Genomic DNA, 19717 nt, shown 5'->3' with positions numbered 1-19717 from the left:
TTTGCGGACTTTGCTGTGTGCAAATTGGCTGCGGCATTTGCCTACAATACACTAGTGACTACACCAAAAAGTACTTCAATGACAGTGAAGTGCTTTGGGACCTCCTGAGGACCTGAATGGTGCTTTTTAAATGCTCTTTCTTTCTATAATATATGATATGCTTTATTCAGAAAAATATTAATAAATTATAAGTTCTCCAGAAAGAAATTACATTTCTAATATCTGTGAAATCTTTTTTGTATGATACAACTGTGTTATTTGCTTTAAATTAATTAGTTTAATTGATTATTTCAAAGTTATTGAAGCTTCAGAAGTGCGCCATTTTCACTATTTTAGCAACATTAACATTGTAGATTTAGTTTATATTTTAAGCTTTGAAAGCCTCATGCTATAATCCAAGGTTTTTTGTAGCCCCAATGAAGCCATAAATTTGCCAGACAAGGTTTGATTTTGGCTCAACTTTACAGGATATCAGTTAGTTCGTGACAGTGTCCTAGGCCCAACCATCTCCAGCTGCTTCATCAATGACCTCCCCTCCATCATAAGGTCAGAAATGGGGATATTCACTGATGATTGCACAGTGTTCAGTTCCATTTGCAACCCCTCAGATAATGAAGCAGTCCGTGCCCACATGCAACAAGACCCGGACAACATCCAGGCTTGGGCTGATAAGTGGCAAGTAATATTCGCACCAGACAAGTGCCAGGCAATGACCATCTCCAACAAGAGAGAGTCTAACCCCGTCCCCCTGACATTCAACGGCATTACCATCACCGAATCCCCCACCATCAACATCCTGGGGCCACCATTGACCAGAAACTTAACTGGACCAGCCACATAAATACTGTGGCTACAAGAACAGGTCAGGGGCTGGGTGTTCTGTGGCGAGTGACTCACCTCCTGACTCCACAAAGCCTTTCCACCATCTACAAGGCACAATTCAGGAGTGTGATGGACTAGTCTCCACTTGCCTGGATAAGTGCAGCTCCAACCACATTCAAGAATCTTGACACCATTCAGGACAAAGCAGCCCGCTTGATTGGCATCCCATCCAACACCCTAAACATTCACTCCCTTCACCATCGGTGCACCATGGCTGCAGTATGTACCATCTACAGGATGTACTGCAGCAACTCGCCAAGGCTTCTTTGACAGAACCTCTCAAACCCGCAACCTCTACCACCTAGAAGGACAAGGGCAGCAGGCACATGGGAACAACACCACCTGCACGTTCCCCTCCAAGTCACACACCATCCCGACTTGGAAATATATCACCATTCCTTCATCGTCGCTGGGTCAAAATCCTGGAACTCCCGACCTAACAGCACTGTGGGAGAACCTTCACCACACGGACTGCAGCGGTTCAAGAAGGCGGCTCACCACCACCTTCTCATGGGCAATTAGGGGTGGGCAATAAATGCTGGCCTTGCCAGCGACGCCCACACCCCATGAACGAATTTTAAAAAATTTTTTTTTAAATCCCACCGAGGTTTTCTTTCTGTTCTTCATCCTGGTCTTTCTGATTATCTGATATCTGTCTAATTCTTCTGTAGATATCACTATCATTTTTCTGGACTCATTTCTGGCCTATCAGTTCCATCCAAACCTGCACTGTGCTCCTCCTATTTGAACCCACTTCCTTTCTTATTGGTCTCATGTTCCTCTGTTGGTCTCCATTAGCAGATTAGATAGTTAAACAAAAATCATCAAGAAAGGTGGATATAGAGAAACATAACAAAAAGCTAAACCAAACAAAAAAGTCAACAAAACAAATAACAAGTGACTTACTCCAGTCCACAATTATCGTGCTGCTAACAACTTCTTTGTGTCTTGAACTCTTTGACTTTCCTGTTGGGTTCACCTTGGTGAAAAGCTAGCAGGCAACCTTCTCTTGATGCTGTTCTGGAACTGAATATTAGGATATACCTGACAGTAACTCACAAGCTAATTTCACCTCATCTCTGCTGAGACCCTAACCAGGACAGCAGGACTGAGTCTAGATTTCCTACACTATAATTAAAAAGTAATATGACCAGTTCATCCAACAGTGCCCTGGTGTTTTTGGCAGTTTCAGCTTTACTTTGACTTAAGCAAACTAGAAAATCATTGTTTCTCAGTAAATTATTTTGTATATGTTACTTGTTAAGGTCTAAAAGCAACTTCTCTGGTTTCCCGCTTGCACATAAACATGTACCTAGTTCTGAAGGTATCTACATAGAATTACATACAATGTACAGCACAGAAACAAGCCATTTGGCCCATCAGGTCCATGCCGGTGTTTATGCTCCAGATGAGCGTCCTCCCACTCTTCTTCATCTATCCCCATCAACATATTCCTTGTACTCCTTTCTCCCTCATGTGTTTATCTAGCTTCCCCTTAAATGGATCTATGCCAGTCACCGCAACTACTCCTTGTGGTTGCAAGTTCCACATTTTAACCACTCTCTGGGTAAAGAAGTTTCTCCTGAATTCCCTATTGGATTTATTAGTGACTACCTCATATTTATAGCCCCTAATTCTGATGTTCCCCGCAAGTGGAAACATCTTCTCTACATCTACCCTTTCATAATCTTAAAGACTTCCAACAGGTCACAACTCAGTTTTCTCTTTTCTGGAGAAAAGAGTCCCAACCTGTTGAATCTTTCCTGATAGGTATAAACTCTCACTTATGGTATCATCCAAGTAAATCTTTTTTCCATCTTCTCGAGTGCCACTATATCCTTTTTAATGTATGGAGGTCAGTCCTGTACTCCAAGTTTGGTCTAACCAAGATTCTATACAAGTTTAACATAACTTCTCTGCTTTTCAATTCTATCCCTGTAGAAATTAACCCCAGTGTTTGGTTTTCTTTTTTAATTGCCTTATTAACCTGCGTCACTACTTTTAGTGATTTGTGTATCTGTACCCCCAGATCCCTCTGCTCCTCTACCCCATTCAGGCTATTATTTTCCAAGCAGTATTTCTTATTCTACTTACCAAAATGTACCACCTCACTCTCATCTGTATTGAAATTCATTTGCCAATTACAAGCCCATTCTGCAAGTTTATTAATGTCTTCCTGTATTTTGTCATAGTCCTCCTCAGTGTTAACTATGACCCCCAATTTGGTGTCATCTGCAAATTTTGAAATTGTACTTCTGATTCCCGAGTCCAAATTGTTTATGTAAATGGTGAACAATGGTGGCCCCAGCACCAATCCTTGTGGCACACCACTTCCCACCTCTTGCCAGTCTGAGTAACTACCTTTAACCCCTACTCTCTGTTTTCTGTTTTATAGCCAGCTGGTTATCCATTCTGCTACTTGTCCCCTGACTCTGACCTTAATCATGAGTCTACCATGTGGTACCTTATCAATGGCCTTTTGAAAATCCAAATATATTACATCTACTACATTACCCTTGTCTACCCTTTCTGTTACTTCTTCAAAGGATTCAATAAGGTTGGTCAAGCATGACCTTCCATTTTGAAATCTGTACTGAATATACTTTATTATATTTTCGGTTTCTATATGTTTTTCTATTACATCTTTGAGTAAGAATTCCATTATCTTTCCTACCACCAACATTAAGTTAATTGGTCTATAGTTCCTTGGACTTGTTCTATCTCCCTTTTTAAATATGGGAATCACATTAGCAGTCTGCCAGCCCTCTGGCACTACTTCCTTTTCCAATGAATTTTTATATATATGTAATAGTGCCTCTGCAATCTCTTCCCTAACTTCTTTTAATCTGTGTCGATGCAATCCATCCAGACCAGGGGTTTTATCCTCCCTAATTTTGATTAGTTTATCAATTATCTCCCCCCTTTCTAACTTAAATGTCTTTATATCTTTTTTGATCTCTTCTTCTAATGTCATGCCCACCATGTTAGTCTCCCTGGTAAATACTGAGGCAAAGTAATTATTTAATATTTCTGCCATTTCGCTGTCATTACCTGTGAGTTTATCGTGTGTATCCCTTAGTGGCCCTATCATTATCCTGATTTTTCTTTTGTTATTTATGTGTCTGTAGAATACTTTACTCTTTCTTTTTATATTCCTTGATAATTTAATTTCGTAGTTTCTCTTTGCCTTCCTAATTATTTTTTTGACTTCTTTTCTAACCTTTATGTATTCCCTTTTGTCACCCTCTCCTTTATTGTCTATGTACTTAGTGTATGCCTTTTTCTTTAGTTTCAATTTCCCCCTTATTTCTTTATTCATCCATGGTGTGTCATTACTGGCTATATCTGTTCTTGCTTTTTTGTGGGATATATTTCTCCTGGACTCTATTGATCACCGTTTTAAATGTTTCCCTCTGCTGTTCTATTTGTCAGTAAATTTTTCCAGTTCATTCTCCCCACTTCCAGGCTCATCCCCTCAAAACATTTTTTTTTCAATTTAACACTTTGGTCTTTGTCTTACTTATGTCCTTCTCAATCTTTATCTTAAACCCTATTACGCTGTGATCACTATTATCTAGATGTTCCCTCCCGATACACAATCTCTCCTGTTACTGGGAACACTGGGGTCAGTACATTACTCTGACTGTTCTCCATTCAGACAACTCCTTTATCTGTTCGTGTCAGTAAATATCTATTTCTCAATTATACGTCTGCATCTCAGGGGGATTTTGGATACTTTTCAGGAGATTGAAGTGTAGTTGTGGAGCACATCAGGACATCTCCAGAGTGTTGGGGCACTTAAGGCTTAAAGAGGTTGCTTGGAAGGAACTTCAAGAAACTGCTGTGGAGGCCATTGGGGGGACTTCAAATTCAGCTGCCAAATCAAGTTCCCACTGGATCAACAACCGCAGCCCTTCTGTTATCAGATTTCTTTCCAGATGGAGCAAATATTCCCAGCAAATAACTCTGAACTCACAGCATGTCACGGACCTACTACTCCCCTATTAACACATAGACCTCCTGGTGTGGGTACGTTAATATTTACGTCGTAAACGCTGTGTTCCAATCTGTGCGAGTAGTTTTAGGTTATGCTGCCAATCGAATGTTCTGGAAAACCTCATCTGACCTGTGTATTGATGAGGAAGGGACCCAGCTGTAGTGAAATGTCAGGGTGACTCTTCCAGCTGACAGAAGCTGCTGAAAAGAGAGCAGCGTAGAAGCCTACAGATCCCATAAATACATTGGCACAGGGCTGTGCTTAATATAGATCTCAGGCAGACAGGGATTGCTGGATTAGCACTTCAGGCTGTATTGTGGACAATTTCTCCAGGAAGATCGAGGGACATCACGGGACGGGGAAATCTCCCGCTGAAGCCCAAACTTGCCCAGTAATCTCCTTTTGGTTGTCACACTCCAGAAGGCACCATGTCGGACTGTAGCCAGGAATCTGAAGACCAAGAACCCAACAACGGAGAACTGGAGGAGGACGACGAAATCCTCGCAGCTCTGTCTCCCGAAGAATTAAACCAACTGCAAAACGAGATGGAAGATCTCGACCCTGACCCGCATGTGCCCTTAGGGCAGAGGCAGAAAGATCAAACGGAGAAAGCCCCCACAGGCTCCTTCGACCACAGGTCCCTGATTGACTACTTGTTCTGGGAGAAAGAATCGAGCCGACTCTTGGAGGAAGAAAGGGTCCCGGCCACACTCCTAGGCAGCGAGGTGAGTGTGTGTTAAACCCGGCACATCCAGGTAAATGTCACCAGGGAGAACTGGATAGGGGCTACAGGAAGGCAGAGTGACTCCGGCTCAATGAAACTCAGTGTAACAGTGAACAAAATATCCGTGAAACCTTGATAACAGTATCCACGGTAGTAATGATATTATTTCCATTACTCACACATTCACAGTACCTGGGATATTGGGAATATGTCAGATAAATGGACCCTTTTCCCCTATATTTCCTGTTATTGATGGAACTGAATTTTAGTCCCTGCTCCATTCCTATCGCCATGTCAAATCTAAACCTATGCTGGTGAGTCACACAGTCAGTTATGAACAAATAGAAAATCAGTAAGTTCACCAAATTTGTGAGCTTTAGCTGGCTATTTTATGGTAATATTAATTCTACATTTACACATTCAGTTTCTAAAGGAATTTAACTTCTGGTCCTGTGAAATGGAACAGTGGAAATCTTTAGTAAATGCTTAGAAAGGGTTCTAAATAATCCAGTCTGAATCTGGATGGGAGGGTTGCATTCGGTAGTATCAGTGATGTTTGTAAACTTTATGCCTGAGCTTTATCAGAGTTAGGAAACTTTACATTACTAAAAGCAAAAAATACACAAAACTAAAAGTCTCTCTTTCCAACAGCAAAATATAGCGAAGAAAATTCAAGAACCGGGAGCTGGGAAGGACTGCGAGGGAGGAAAGAGCAGAATTGAAGCAGGAAACAGTGATAAAAGCGAAGAAGGTGCCAAATATCTGAATGGAAATGGCCAGCAGATTCAGAAAATGGAAGATGGGAAACTGGAGAGCAAAGAGATCAAATATAAATCAGAGAAAGAGAAGGAGACGATGGAGATGATAAAGACACAGCAGAACCAAGTCCTGTCAGTGACCGAACCTGAACCTAAACCTGAAGACAAGAGCAGTAACCCACAGGAGAGATCAGAGAAGAGCAGCTCAGATCAACCCACCAACCAGCAGAAGATTGAAGACACCATTCCCCTGTATAACAAGAGAGAGCCGGGCTCCTCCACTGAAGAATGGAGTGAAGGCAATGAGAGCAAGAAAGGCAGTGAAGAAGCAATTTCTACACCACCCAAAGAAAACCAAGAAAATACAGAGGTGAAAGCGGTCAAAGCAAAGGCGGGAAAGAAGCTAGGTTTGGACAGTAGTTTCCTCAAACTGACCGCAAGACCTTCAGGAAACCCAACGCTGTTAGATGAGTCTTTGGCAAATATTCGAGGAAACAAACCTGACCTTAAAGAGGTCAACCTGAACAATGTGGAAAACATCCCTAAAGACATGCTGCAAAGCTTCGTGGAAGCTTTGAAGAAGAACAAGCATGTCACCATTTTCAGCATCGCTAACACGGGCACTGATGACAATATCGCCTTTGCCATAGCCAACATGCTGAGGGAGAACAAGAAAATCGTTACCCTCAACATCGAGTCCAACTTCATCACAGGCAAAGGCATCGTGGCTATCATGAGGTGCTTGCAGTTCAACGAGATCCTCACTGAGCTGAGGTTTCACAACCAGAGGCATATGTTGGGTCACCACGCCGAGATGGAGATTGCCAGACTTCTCAAAGCCAACACCACGCTGCTGAAGTTGGGTTATCACTTTGAGCTGCCGGGCCCCAGGATGGTAGTTACCAACTTGCTGAGCCGCAATCTGGATCAACAGAGGCAACGGAGGCTGGAGCAGCAGAGAAACCAGTTTGCACAGGAGCAAGGAGTGATGGTGAATGCCTATCAGAAAATCCCCCCTGGCCTGCTGGAGATGTTGGGTGGATATGTGCCCAGTTTCTCCACCTTCTGTGAAGAGCCTTCCCTCCCATCCAACGCCTTTCTCAATCGCCCGCAAAGCACTGCTTCACGAGCACAACTCAGAAAAACTCCCAAAAGAAAAAGTAAAGGCAAAGCTGGTCAAGACAGGACAGATGGGAATGACAAGCCCAACCTGAAGGAGGTGATCAGGTCACTAAAGCCAGTTCCCAGGGCTCGACAAGCACCTGTGGTTGAAGAAACCCCTCGAGATCAGTTGTTAAATGATATTCGTCAGAGCAACGTGGCTTATTTAAAAACTGTGAGTAGTATTTCCATAAACTCCTAGTGGTGGTTTATAACTTCTTTCCAATCGACACCATTCATTCTCTATCACTCATTAACTGGTATCAATTTCTTCCTTTACGCAATCAAGACTTTTGGTTAACACCAAATTAATTTTCATACATTGTTAAAAAGTCCAACATTCAACCCATTTCATTTAACAAGCCTAGAAATGTTTTTAAAAATACAGATGCTGGAAATCTGAAACAAAGACAGAAACGCTGGAAACACTCAGCAAAATTAGAACTGGAGGATATTATAGACAGCTACCCTTAGTTGTGCCTTTTTGTAGGATATGTTGAACATTTTTTGTCCAATCCTACTAAGGTCCCCTCCCTGATCTCTTAAAAAGCCTAGAAATGTTATTTGTCCAGTTTGTGCATTGTGTAAACTTTCATGAGCGTACTGCCTTGCAATCATTCCCAGATATCCATTATTCTCTATTTAAACTCATAATCTCTCCCAGATATCCATTATTCTTTCTTTAAATTCCTAATCACTTCCAGGTATCCATTATTCTTTATTTAAAATTGTGACTCAATAGCCAGCCGTACAATCCAATTTTTCTCCACTGTTGAGAAAATCCTTCATAACTCTTTTGTTACTTCACTTCTGTTGTTATGTATTCTTCCTCACTCATAGTGGAAATATTGTATTCCACAGATACCTGTTGAATGGCTTCAGTTCCACATGAGTGTAACATAGGATGTACAAATTAATGAACATTCGGCATCGCTTCGCTCACCCCTATTTAATGCAGCTGTGAGATAATAAAAAATCTATGCAACTGATGCTGAAATAAACTGCTGATTGACGATTGCTGTTTGATATCACTGACTATAACTGGGACTACTTGTACCTATAAACTTGCACCACCTGCCAACACTACACTATTCTTGTTCCATGCTGTAACTTTGACCTATTCACACATACTAAAATTAACCTTCCTTCTAAAAGACACACATTTTATCTCATCCAAAAACATTCCCCACAGAATTGATTAACAAGCAGAATGTTAGACTATGGGTGATAGTTTCCCAGACCATATGCCACTGCTGGGCCTTGAGTGCAGCAGGCAGTTTATAGCAAAGTCATTGTTCACAGTCTGCCATTTTCATCCCATTCATTTCAATGGATGGAAAATCGAGGGCAATGCACCTGCAGTTTTCCAATAAGCCTCTTGCTGCACGGTACCTATAGTATTGTGTCCAGATTTGGCCATTGAACTCATAAAAAGACGGAGGCATTGTAAAAAGGGACTTTACCGTTTCTTAACTCAATGAATTATGAAAAGAATTTAAAGGGAGATTATGTTCTGATGAATAATCACCTCATTCTAAATGTTATAAAGGATATTTTATACACTATATATCTATACACTGGTCAGTAACTCTTAGTTGCCCCTGTAAATTATGCTTTGAAATTGTTTGGTAGAGATAGTTTGTGTGGAATTCCCACCCATGACACCATGTAGCTTTATTTCAACGATACCTGAATGGGGACATTGGATAACAATTCCCATTCATGATATCACTGAGATAATACTTCATTATGTCACCACTCAGGAAAGCTCTACAGAAAATGTCCATTGCTAACCAAGTCAGCAGTTTTAAATATGGTTAATTAAGCAAATGAGAATCACAAATAAACATGAAGGTATCTACCTTTACAACATTGAGGATGAGGTGACAATTCAGCAGAATGTAGTTCATTGGAGCATATTCAGTGTTCATTGAGTAAAGAAAATTGGGGTAGAGGTATCTAAGATTTTTTTATCTTTCAGTACTCTCCCTCTTCCCCCTCTTGAAGAGGCTGATTCATGCTAGGGTGAGCATTGATGGGCCTGATGCTATTTTTTCACCCTTTTCAAAAACTAGACTATGTTCCCATGGATGCTGGCAACCTTCAAATACCTTGCCGGAATGGACATTCTTAATGTCTGAACAGTGAATGTCAGCAGCTGAGCTCACTCAACTACCACACAATTTTAATTTTAAATAGTGTGCTTTTCATGTCATCAGGACTTCTCAAACAACTTCATAGCCAATGAATTACTTTCTGTAGTCATTCTTGTATGGGCAAACACAGCAGGCAATTTGCACATAGCAATGTCCCACAAACAGCAAGTGAGATAAATAACCAGTTAATCTGATTTTGATGGTGCTGTTTGAAGGAGGAATATTGACAAGAACTAAGAGAACTCCACTTCTTCAAATAGTGCCATGCATACTAAAGTGTCAGCCTAGGTTACATGCTCAAGCAGGGGGTACTGGATAGTGATTCGCAACAGGTATCATAACCAATTTTTCCCTCCCTAATCCAGGACAACTATGGACAATTGTAGTGTCTATACATATCTCCTGGATGAGATAACCCAGCACAGACCAAAGATCAAACCTGGGATTTTCATAATCTGGAAGCTCAATACCACAGTAAACTGTATAGTTACACAATAAGCCATCAGGAGCTTGAAGCCAAGTCTTTAAATCATGTAGGGAATTAGTAGTTGAATCATAGATATAAACAGGGCAATTTATATTGTGTTTTATGCATCAAAACAAGAGGGGGCTGTTGAAGAATGAGTAAACTTGCTTCTATCATCGATTATATCTTGGGTGCTTAAATATAATCTTCCATTTCTTTAGAAGCTTTAATCCATCTGTTTTTTAACTCTGATGCAAAGTTTACACAGTGTTTGATATGTGACTTATTCTAAATCCATCATGCATCAGCTTGGCTCAGGAATAGTACTCACACCCTCTGAGTTAGAAGGTCGTGGGTTCAAACCCCATTCCAGGACTTGAGCACGTAATCTGGGCTGACATTTTAGTACAGTACTGAGGGAGTGCTGCATTGTCATAGATGTTTAGGTAAACATAAAAGATGCAGATGAAGAGGAGCAGTGGAGTTCTCTTAGTTCTTGTCAATATTCCTCCCTCAAACAGCACCATCAAAAACAGATTAACTGGTCATTTATCTCACTTGCTGTTTGTGGGACATTGCTATGTGCAAATTGCCTGGTGTGTTTGCCTATATAAGAATGACTACAGAAAGTAATTCATTGGCTATGAAGTTCTTTGAGAAGTCCTGATGACGTGAAAACCACACTATTTCAATGCAAAGTTCTTTCTTTCTAAAGTCATCGGCCCCAAAGAACAAGAGAGCACTGTAGTAATTGACTAATATCTACTCTGATGTGCCAGAGAAAAAATAACCTTTAATAGGATTTTAACAAAGCTCTTCAGATTATTCATTGCTCTAGCAATGAAGGAGGTTAATACTGACACTTTCTGCCACACATACTGGATTGTAAAGCCTAGAATTTGAAATTACTGTCAGTGTTTAAACACATACAAATAACACACTTTTTGTCTATTTTAGCAGCTGTGTTAACCTACTTTAAACAAACTGGTTAATGTCTCTACTAAACCAGAAATATCATACAAATGCAATAAAAGTTTTCCACTGATATTAACAGCAATCATTTATTGGTTTAAGGCATTATCAAATGGTGATTAAGGTGTCTAATGTAAGTTTATATAAGAAGTTGTGTCTGTCTACTGGATCAATTTAACTTTGAACAGGTGTAAGAAATGGATGACAAGGCATTTGCCACTCCTGACCATACATTAGATTCACCTGAAGATTTACTCAAGTATCTGGGCACAAGTGTTTGGAGCACTGACAGTAACAAATTAAACCCCCCAACTAAATGACTTAAGTAGCCAAGTCCAGGTCCCTAGCCCAAGCTGTCATTCTGTATATGTAAGCCCAGACAGTGCACATCAGCGGGTTATTCCACCCGAGCTCCGGTGCTAAGAAACCAGCAGGAAATGGCTGCCTTTCTTTGTCTTTTTCATTATTTTGACACTTTGAGTGTAACGGATATATTTTACAAACAAAATTAGAAATTATCATAAATCATATATGTCAGTATATCATTTCTGATGATTTCTTATGGTCAACATTCCTTCCCCAACTAACATCACCCAAAACAGATTAACTGGTCATTTATCTGGCTTGCTGTTTGTGGGACCTTTCTGTGCACAAATTGGCTGCTGCATTTGCTTACATAACAACAGTGACTGCACTCCAAACATAATTCATTGGGTGTAAAGCACTCTGGGATGTTGCAAGGATGTGATAAGGCACTGTACATCGGAAGAGGATATATGGCCTATAATAAAATATTCTTTTGCAATTTGTTGTAATTTCATGATTAAGTAAATCATTTTCAACTAAATGCTGGAATTCATACTTTTCTTTTTATCTTGTTCACAGGTTCCACTTCCAAAGCTGTTAAGTTAATCTTGTAAATGTGGAGAGCCAGCAGTTTAGCTAAAATTTCAGAATCGTGCAACAAAGGAGATGGAGTGTCACAATAAAACTTTGACAGGTCCCTACTGTTTGCATATCTGTGTGGGAACAATTATTAAGAACAGTTTAAAGGTTTTTTTGCATTTTAAAAAAACCCACCAAACAAGCTATGCGCATAAAAAGCCTATTGTCTTAGAAGGTTATTTATTCACTTTGATTTGTATCTTTGAATCTGGAATGTATTATAAAATGAAATGATTGAAACATTAGTTTTGTGTTTATTTTTCATTTTGCTGATTTTTTTTACTGCTTTTTGTATATTACTGAACTCACTACAAATTAAGGTCCCATTGACCAGCCAGAGTCCGTGTTAATGCTTTTATTTGAATCTATAAGAGAACTATTGTTTAATGCTGTCAATGAATCAGCTCACATTCTACTACAATTTATCAGTGAAAGGTCAAATGGTAAGTTATTCCACTTTCCAGGTGGGAATAAATGTCTGTTCCAGACATTTATTCCCACCTGTACTTTTCACTTAATATAAACCCTACATGTTCACAAATATCTCAACAAGTTTTCTGCACTGCTAATATCAAAGTCTTGTTATTCAGCTAAATGGGAATGTCATATGGTTAATGTAAGCAATACAGATTTGTTTCTTGGTGGCAGGGAGTTGATAAGAACGTTAAGGGTGCTGCTAACTACAGGTACCACAATCAGATCTGGGTGAAACTGCCTGTTAGTTTCACATTCCACCCAGTGACAAAGTGCAGCTCTGCTCATTGGCGGTTACATTTATTATTAGGAGAGAGGACCAGGTGCATGGGCCCCGTGCTAACATCAAAAACATGGAAAATTACATTCAAACAGTTCGGATGGCTGCCTGGGCTTTGTATTGACCTGAAGTTATACATGGCATAAGACACTACCTCCTGTGGGTGGTCTAGTACCTCTTGGCTTCAGTGCATTCCAGTCAGATCGTCAACCTGACTGCTTCATATTAATATAAAAGTGCTGGTATAACAACACAGTAAAAAGCGAAATTGATACAAGCTTATGCAATGCTTTCAAAGGAGGGCACATGGAGCTGAATAAATATGACATTAATCTGATGACCTTATCACATCAAACAAAAGTAACGGTTTCCATATTGGAAACTTTTGACATCTTACAAATCCAGCTTTAAAACTGGTAAAATTATTAATCAATCTGTTAGCATAATTCTGCCTAAAGTTCAAATGTATGCTTTGTAGTTTATTGCGTTGATTTTCTTCAAGTGTATGTCAAGAAAGTCGGACCATCTGAATTTCAGTTCATTTTATAAATTAAAACAATTGTAAAGAAAAATAGGGTTCACAGTGTGACATATAATGAGCTATAGCTGCTGTAAAATTGGATTTGGAAAGGTCAGTAAAATTGAAGAAACAATAATACCTTTGTTTAAGAAGTGCCTATTGAACAATTACCTCTAATGGAGATGTAATGGAGGTACAAGACCAAAACTTGCACAAAGCTATTGGAACCAGCAGACCTAATTATACTGACAGCATTACATCACTCTAGAGCAGAGGTTTATTTTTATTTGTTATTGGTATGTGGGCAACACTGGCAAGCATCTATTTATTTCCCATCCCTAGCTGTCTTGATGGCATTATGAGTCAGCCACATAGGGTAGGTCTGGAGTCACATGTCACCAGATCAGGTAGGGGTAACAGTTCCTTTCCTTGAAGGACATGAGTGAACCAGTTGGGTTTTTAATGACAATCCAGCAGCTTTCATGGTTATTATTCTGGTGTCAATCCTCAAATTACCAGATTTATTGAATTCAATTTCACACTTGCACCTATGTTCCTTTCACCAGTATCAAATTATTAATGATAGCAAATAGCAGAAAGGGCAGCTAGCTCTTTGCCAGAAATGAAAAAAAAATTACTTTGAAACTTTCTATGGGACCATTTTAAAGCTCCCTTTGCTTCTATTGCAATTACACTGCAATCAGTGCAAATGCAAAATTAATATTGAGTCGACCTTCTGCAGCTGGTCTCAAAGGGCTTTTAAGAATTCTAGTACGCAGGTTGTGTTGATTCAAAGCCAAATCTGCTTTCACAAAATCTCAAGCTGTGTGATATAACTGGCCTGCAGAACTGGTATACATTGTGGCCTGTTCTTAAAAAAAACATCCAAAAAAAATCATATACCAGAAAAATGAGTTTAAAATGACAGAGTATTAAGGGAAGTGAAGCAGACTGTCTTTATACATAAAAAATAGTAGACTTGTGGAACAAGCCATTAAAGTAAGCATATAAATGGGGATTGAAGGGATATGATGAGGAGGTAGGAGGAATCATCAAGATTCTCGCTGTTTGCAATCCATTGGCCCTGCTGGAAAGTGCACGCTTGTGGACATCAGCGAAAGATAGTCTGAATCAGATGTCTTCTACTGTCAAATAGCTAAACAGTGCTCAGGGCCTGAAATTCTGATCAGGTGCAGGTCACAACTTAGGCAGAGGACCGAAAATTGGGGCTGAATCTGGTTCTGCTGGGATTCTTCACCATTTAGGAAGGCCAGCAAAATTCCAGTGGGTTGGCATAGGCAAATCTGCCACCTGTCCTCCCCGTGCAAGGGGTGGTGTCTGGGGAGTTTGCATGCTTTCCTGGGAATTCTGCTCAGTATATGCCTCATAGAATTAAATAGAATTTACAGCACAGAAACTGGCCATTTGGCCCAACTAGTCTATGCTGGTGTTTATGCTCCACACAAGCCTCCTCCCACCCTATTTCATCTAACCCTTTCAGCATTGTTAGACTATGCTGGTGTGTACTAAAAATGTAACAAGAATCAAAGAATTGTTTTATCAGGGTATGTTATCATAGAATCATAGAAAGTTATGGCAGAGAAGGAGGCCATTCGGCCCATTGTGTCTGTGCCAGCCAAAAAAGAGCTATCCAGCATAATCTCAGTTTCCAGCACTTGGTCTGTAGCCCTATAGGTTGTGGCACTTCAAGTGCGCATCCAAGCACTTTTTAAATGAATTGAGGATTTCTGCCTCTACCACCCTTTCAGGCAGTGAGTTCCAGATTCCCACCACCCTCTGGGTGAAAAAATTTCTCCTCAGCTCCCCTCTAATCCTTCTACCAATTACTTTAAATCTATGCCCCCTGGCCAATGATCTCTCTGCTAAGTGAAATAGGTCCTCCCTATCCACTCTATCTAGTCCAGTCATAATTTTATATACCTCAATTAAATCTCCCCTCAGCCTCCTTTATTCCAAAGAAAACAACCCCAGCCTCTCCAATCTTTCCTCATAGCTAAAATTCTCCAGCCCTGGCAACATCCTCATAAATCTCCCATGGACCCTCTCCAGTGCAATCACATCTTTCATGTAATGTGGTGACCAGAACTGTACACAGTACTCAAGCTGTGGCCTAACCAATGTTTTATACAGTTCTAGCATAACCTCCCTGCTCTTATATTCTATTCCTTGGTTAATAAAGGAAAGTATCCGTATGCCTTTTTAACCACCTTATCTACCTGTCCTGCTGTCTTCAGGGATCTGCAGACATGCACTCCAAGGTCCCTTTGTTCCTCTACACCTCTCAGCATCCTTCCATTTATTGTGTACACCCTTGCCTTGTTTGTCCTCCCCAAATGCATTACCTCACACTTCTCGGGATTGAATTCTATTTGCCACTTTTCTACCCACCTGACCAGTCCATTGATATCTTCCTGCTGTCTACAGCTTTCCGCCTCATTATCAACCACATGACCAATTTTTGTATCATCTGCAAACTTCTTAATCATGCCCCCTACATTTAAGTCTAAATCATTAATATATACCACAAAAAGCAAGGGACCTCGTACTGAGCCTTGCGGAACCCCACTGGAAACAAACACACAGTCACAAAAACACCCGTCAACCATTATCCTCTGCTTCCTGCCACTGAGCCAAATTTGGATCCAACTAGTCACTTTCTCATGGATCCCATGGGCTTTTACTTTTTTGACCAGTCTGCCATGTGGGACCTTGTCAAAAGCCTTGCTAAAATCCATGCAGACTACATCAAATGCATTGCCCTCATCGACCCTCCTTGTTATCTCCTCAAAAAATTCAATCAAGTTAGTCAGACACAAACTTCCCTTAACAAATCCATGCTGACTGTCCTTGATTAACCCATGCCTTTCTAAATGATAATTTGTGCAGTCCCTCAGAATCAATTCCAATTATTTGTCCACCACCGAGGTTAGACTGACTGGCCTATAATTACTCGGTCTATTTCTTTCTCCCTTCTTAAACAATGGTACAATGGTAGCAGTCCTCCAATCCTCCGGCACCACGCCTGTAGCCAGGGAGGATTGGAAAATGATGTTCAGAGCCTCTATTATTTCCTCCCTTGCTTCTCTTAACAGCCTGGGATACATTTAATCCGGGCCTGACAATTTATCTACTTTCAAAGATGCTAAACCCATTAATACTTCCTCCCTCACTATATTTATCCCATCCAATATTTCACACTCCTCCTTTTTAACTACAATGTCTGCATCGTCTCCCGCTTTTTGTGAAGACAGACGCAAAGTATTCATTTAGAACCCGTACCCACATCTTCCGCCTCCACACATAGGTCACCTCCTTGATTTCTAATAGGCCCTATTCTTTCTTTAGTTATTCTCTTGCTCTTTATGTATTTATAAAACACCTTTGGGTTTTCCTTAATTTTACTTGCCAGTATTTTTCATGCCCTCTCTTTGCTTTCCTACTTTCCTTTTTAATTTCACCCCTGCACTTTCTATACTCCTCTAAGCTTTCTGCAGTATTGAGCTCTCAGTATCTGAAGTAAACTTAACTTTTTTGTTGTATCCTACACTGTATGCTCCTTCTCATCCAGGAGGCTCTTGATTTGGCAGTCCCACCCTTTTTCTTTGTGGGGACATGTTTGTTCTGAACCCTCACAATCTCCCCCTTGAATGCCTCCCACTGCTCTGACTCCAATTTACCTTCAAGAAGCCGTTTCTAGTCCACTTTTGCTAAATCACTTCTCGGCTTAGTAAAATTGGCCTTTCCCCAGTTGAAAACTTTTACTTCTATTCTATCATTGTCCTTTTCCATAACTATGCTAAATCTAACTGAATTATGATCACTACCTGCAAAATGCCCTCCCACTGATACTCCTTCCACCTGCCCAGCTTCATTCCTAAAACTAAGTCCAGGACTGTCTCCTCTTTTGTTGGGCTTGTCACGTATTGGCTAAAAAAGTTCTCCTGAATGCAATTTAAGAACTCTGTACCTTTTACCTCTATACCTTTTACACTGATTCCATCCCAGTTAATATTAGGGCAGTTGAAATTCCCTACTATTACAGCCCTATTGTTTTTGCACTTCTCAGAAATTTGCCTACGTATTTACTCTTCTATTTCCCTCTGACTCTTTGGGGGTCTATAGTACACTCCCAGTAGTGTGATTGCCCCTTTTTTGTTCTTTAGCTCAACCCATATGGCCTCATTTGATGATCCTTCTAACATATCATCCCTCCTCACAGCTGTAATTGTTTTTATGTTATTATGAAATACATTTAGTATGTACCCACACATATTGTACAAATCATACAACTGTATCAACCACATTTAGTTTAGGTAGCCACATTTACTCAGTATATTAAGGTGGTTAGCTTGGGGGATATGTACTTAAAGCCCACAGTTCACACTTTGTTTGAGTTTCATAGACGTAGAAGAATGTGGCATGTCTGCCAAAGAGCGGGCTATATTCCCCAAATGAGATAAGAGTTTCTCAAAATTGACGAAGTTGAGTGTCCTGCCATTGTTTAGAATGCATTAGTGTTACCAGCCCAATCTCATCAATTTTGATGAGGTTAAGTGTCTTGCCGATGTCTCAGCAAGTTGATAATGTCAGGTCGGCGCCATCAGCCTGGACCTTTTCAGCAAGTTGATGAGGCTACATTTGGCCCCATCATCAATTTTGATGATCTTAAGTCAGTGTACAACATGATCTTCAGCCAACAGTGTATAAAGATACAGCTCAACCAAAGGTTCAGCATAATGGATCCTCCAGAAGGCACAGACTAGCTTTGTGAAGGCTGACGTACTGGCAGGAGCCAGATGCCCGTGTAATCGGAAGAAGGGAAGAAGTCTGCAGAAGGCGGGATCCACGGGATCCAAGGGGGTGGGGGCCGCGAGGACTGGGAGAGGCGAGAGGCTAAGGCACAAGCTCTACCCAGCGTGGAAGCGGATAATATATCTCCAGTTTCCATTCTGTAAACTGCTGCTTAAATACTGAGTGTATTAAACTGTTCTTTACAATAAAGTACTTGCCACCGTAATCAATTCCAGCTGGCAAGCAGATAAAAGGCGGCCCGAGAGAGGGGAGAGCGGACGTACAGGAGAGCGGATAAAAGGGAGTACGAGAGAGGGGAGAGCGGACCTACAGGAGAGCAGATAAAAGGGAGAACGAGAGAGGGGAGAGCTGACCTACAGGAGAGCAGATAAAAGGGAGAACGAGAGAGGGGAGAGCTGACCTACAGGAGAGCGGATAAAAGAGTGTACGGGAGAGGGGAGAGCGGACCTACAGGAGAGCGGATAAAAGGGAGCAGGAGAGAGGGGAGAGCGGACCTACAGGAGAGCGGATAAAAGGGAGTACGAGAGAGGGGAGAGCGGACCTACAGGAGAGCGGATAAAAGGGAGTACGAGAGAGGGGAGAGCGGACCTACAGGAGAGTGGATAAAAGGGAGTACGAGAGGGGGGAGAGCAGACCCGCAGGAGAGTGGATAAAAGGGAGTACGAGAGACGGGAGAGCGGACCCACAGAGTGGATAAAAGGGAGTACGAGAGAGGGGAGAGCGCACCCGCAGAGTGGATAAAAGGGAGTACGAGAGAGGGGAGAGCGGACCTACAGGAGAGTGGATAAAAGGGAGTACGAGAGAGGGGAGAGCGGACCTACAGGAGAGTGGATAAAAGGGAGTACGAGAGAGGGGAGCGAAGCCACAGGAGAGCGGATAAAAGGGAGTATGAGAGAGGGGAGAGTGGAGCAGGAGAGTGGATAAAAGGGAGTATGAGAGGGGGGAGAGCGGACCTACAGGAGAGTGGATAAAAGGGAGTACGAGAGAGGGGAGAGCGGACCTACAGGAGAGCGGATAAAAGGGAGTACGAGAGGGGGAAAGCGGAGCAGGAGAGTGGATAAAAGGGAGTACGAGAGGGGGAAAGCGGAGCAGGAGAGTGGATAAAAGGGAGTACGAGAGGGGGGAGAGCGGACCCACAGGAGAGTGGACAAAAGGGAGTACGAGAGAGAGGAGAGCGGACCTACAGGAGAGTGGATAAAAGGGAGTACGAGGGGGGGGAGAGCGGACCCACAGGAGAGTGGACAAAAGGGAGTACGAGAGGGGGGAGAGCGGACCCACAGGAGAGTGGATAAAAGGGAGTACGAGGGGGGGGAGAGCGGACCCACAGGAGAGTGGACAAAAGGGAGTACGAGAGAGAGGAGAGCGGACCTACAGGAGAGTGGATAAAAGGGAGTACGAGGGGGGGGAGAGCGGACCTACAGGAGAGTGGATAAAAGGGAGTACGAGGGGGGGGAGAGCGGACCTACAGGAGAGCGGATAAAAGGGAGTACGAGAGAGGGGAGAGCGGACCTACAGGAGAGCGGATAAAAGGGAGAACGAGAGAGGGGAG

The 19717-nt window shown here is 41.6% G+C and overlaps 1 protein-coding gene across 1 annotated transcript; it reads left to right on the top strand.

The window, feature by feature from the left end:
* The first annotated feature begins 5043 nt into the window (after positions 1-5043).
* On the top strand, positions 5044-12306 carry lmod3 (leiomodin 3 (fetal)). Its single transcript, XM_067999132.1, has 3 exons — positions 5044-5604; positions 6255-7697; positions 12002-12306. The coding sequence occupies exons 1-3, from the start codon at positions 5308-5310 to the stop codon at positions 12026-12028; spliced, it is 1767 nt and encodes a 588-aa protein (XP_067855233.1). The 5' UTR covers positions 5044-5307; the 3' UTR covers positions 12029-12306.
* Positions 12307-19717: the final 7411 nt, after the last annotated feature.

The sequence above is a fragment of the Heptranchias perlo genome, chromosome 17 (assembly GCF_035084215.1).
Source record: "Heptranchias perlo isolate sHepPer1 chromosome 17, sHepPer1.hap1, whole genome shotgun sequence".
In the NCBI taxonomy this organism is placed as follows: Eukaryota; Metazoa; Chordata; class Chondrichthyes; order Hexanchiformes; family Hexanchidae; genus Heptranchias; species Heptranchias perlo.
The sequence above is the reverse complement of the archived record's forward strand: the minus strand, read 5'-3'. Positions and strand labels throughout refer to the sequence as shown.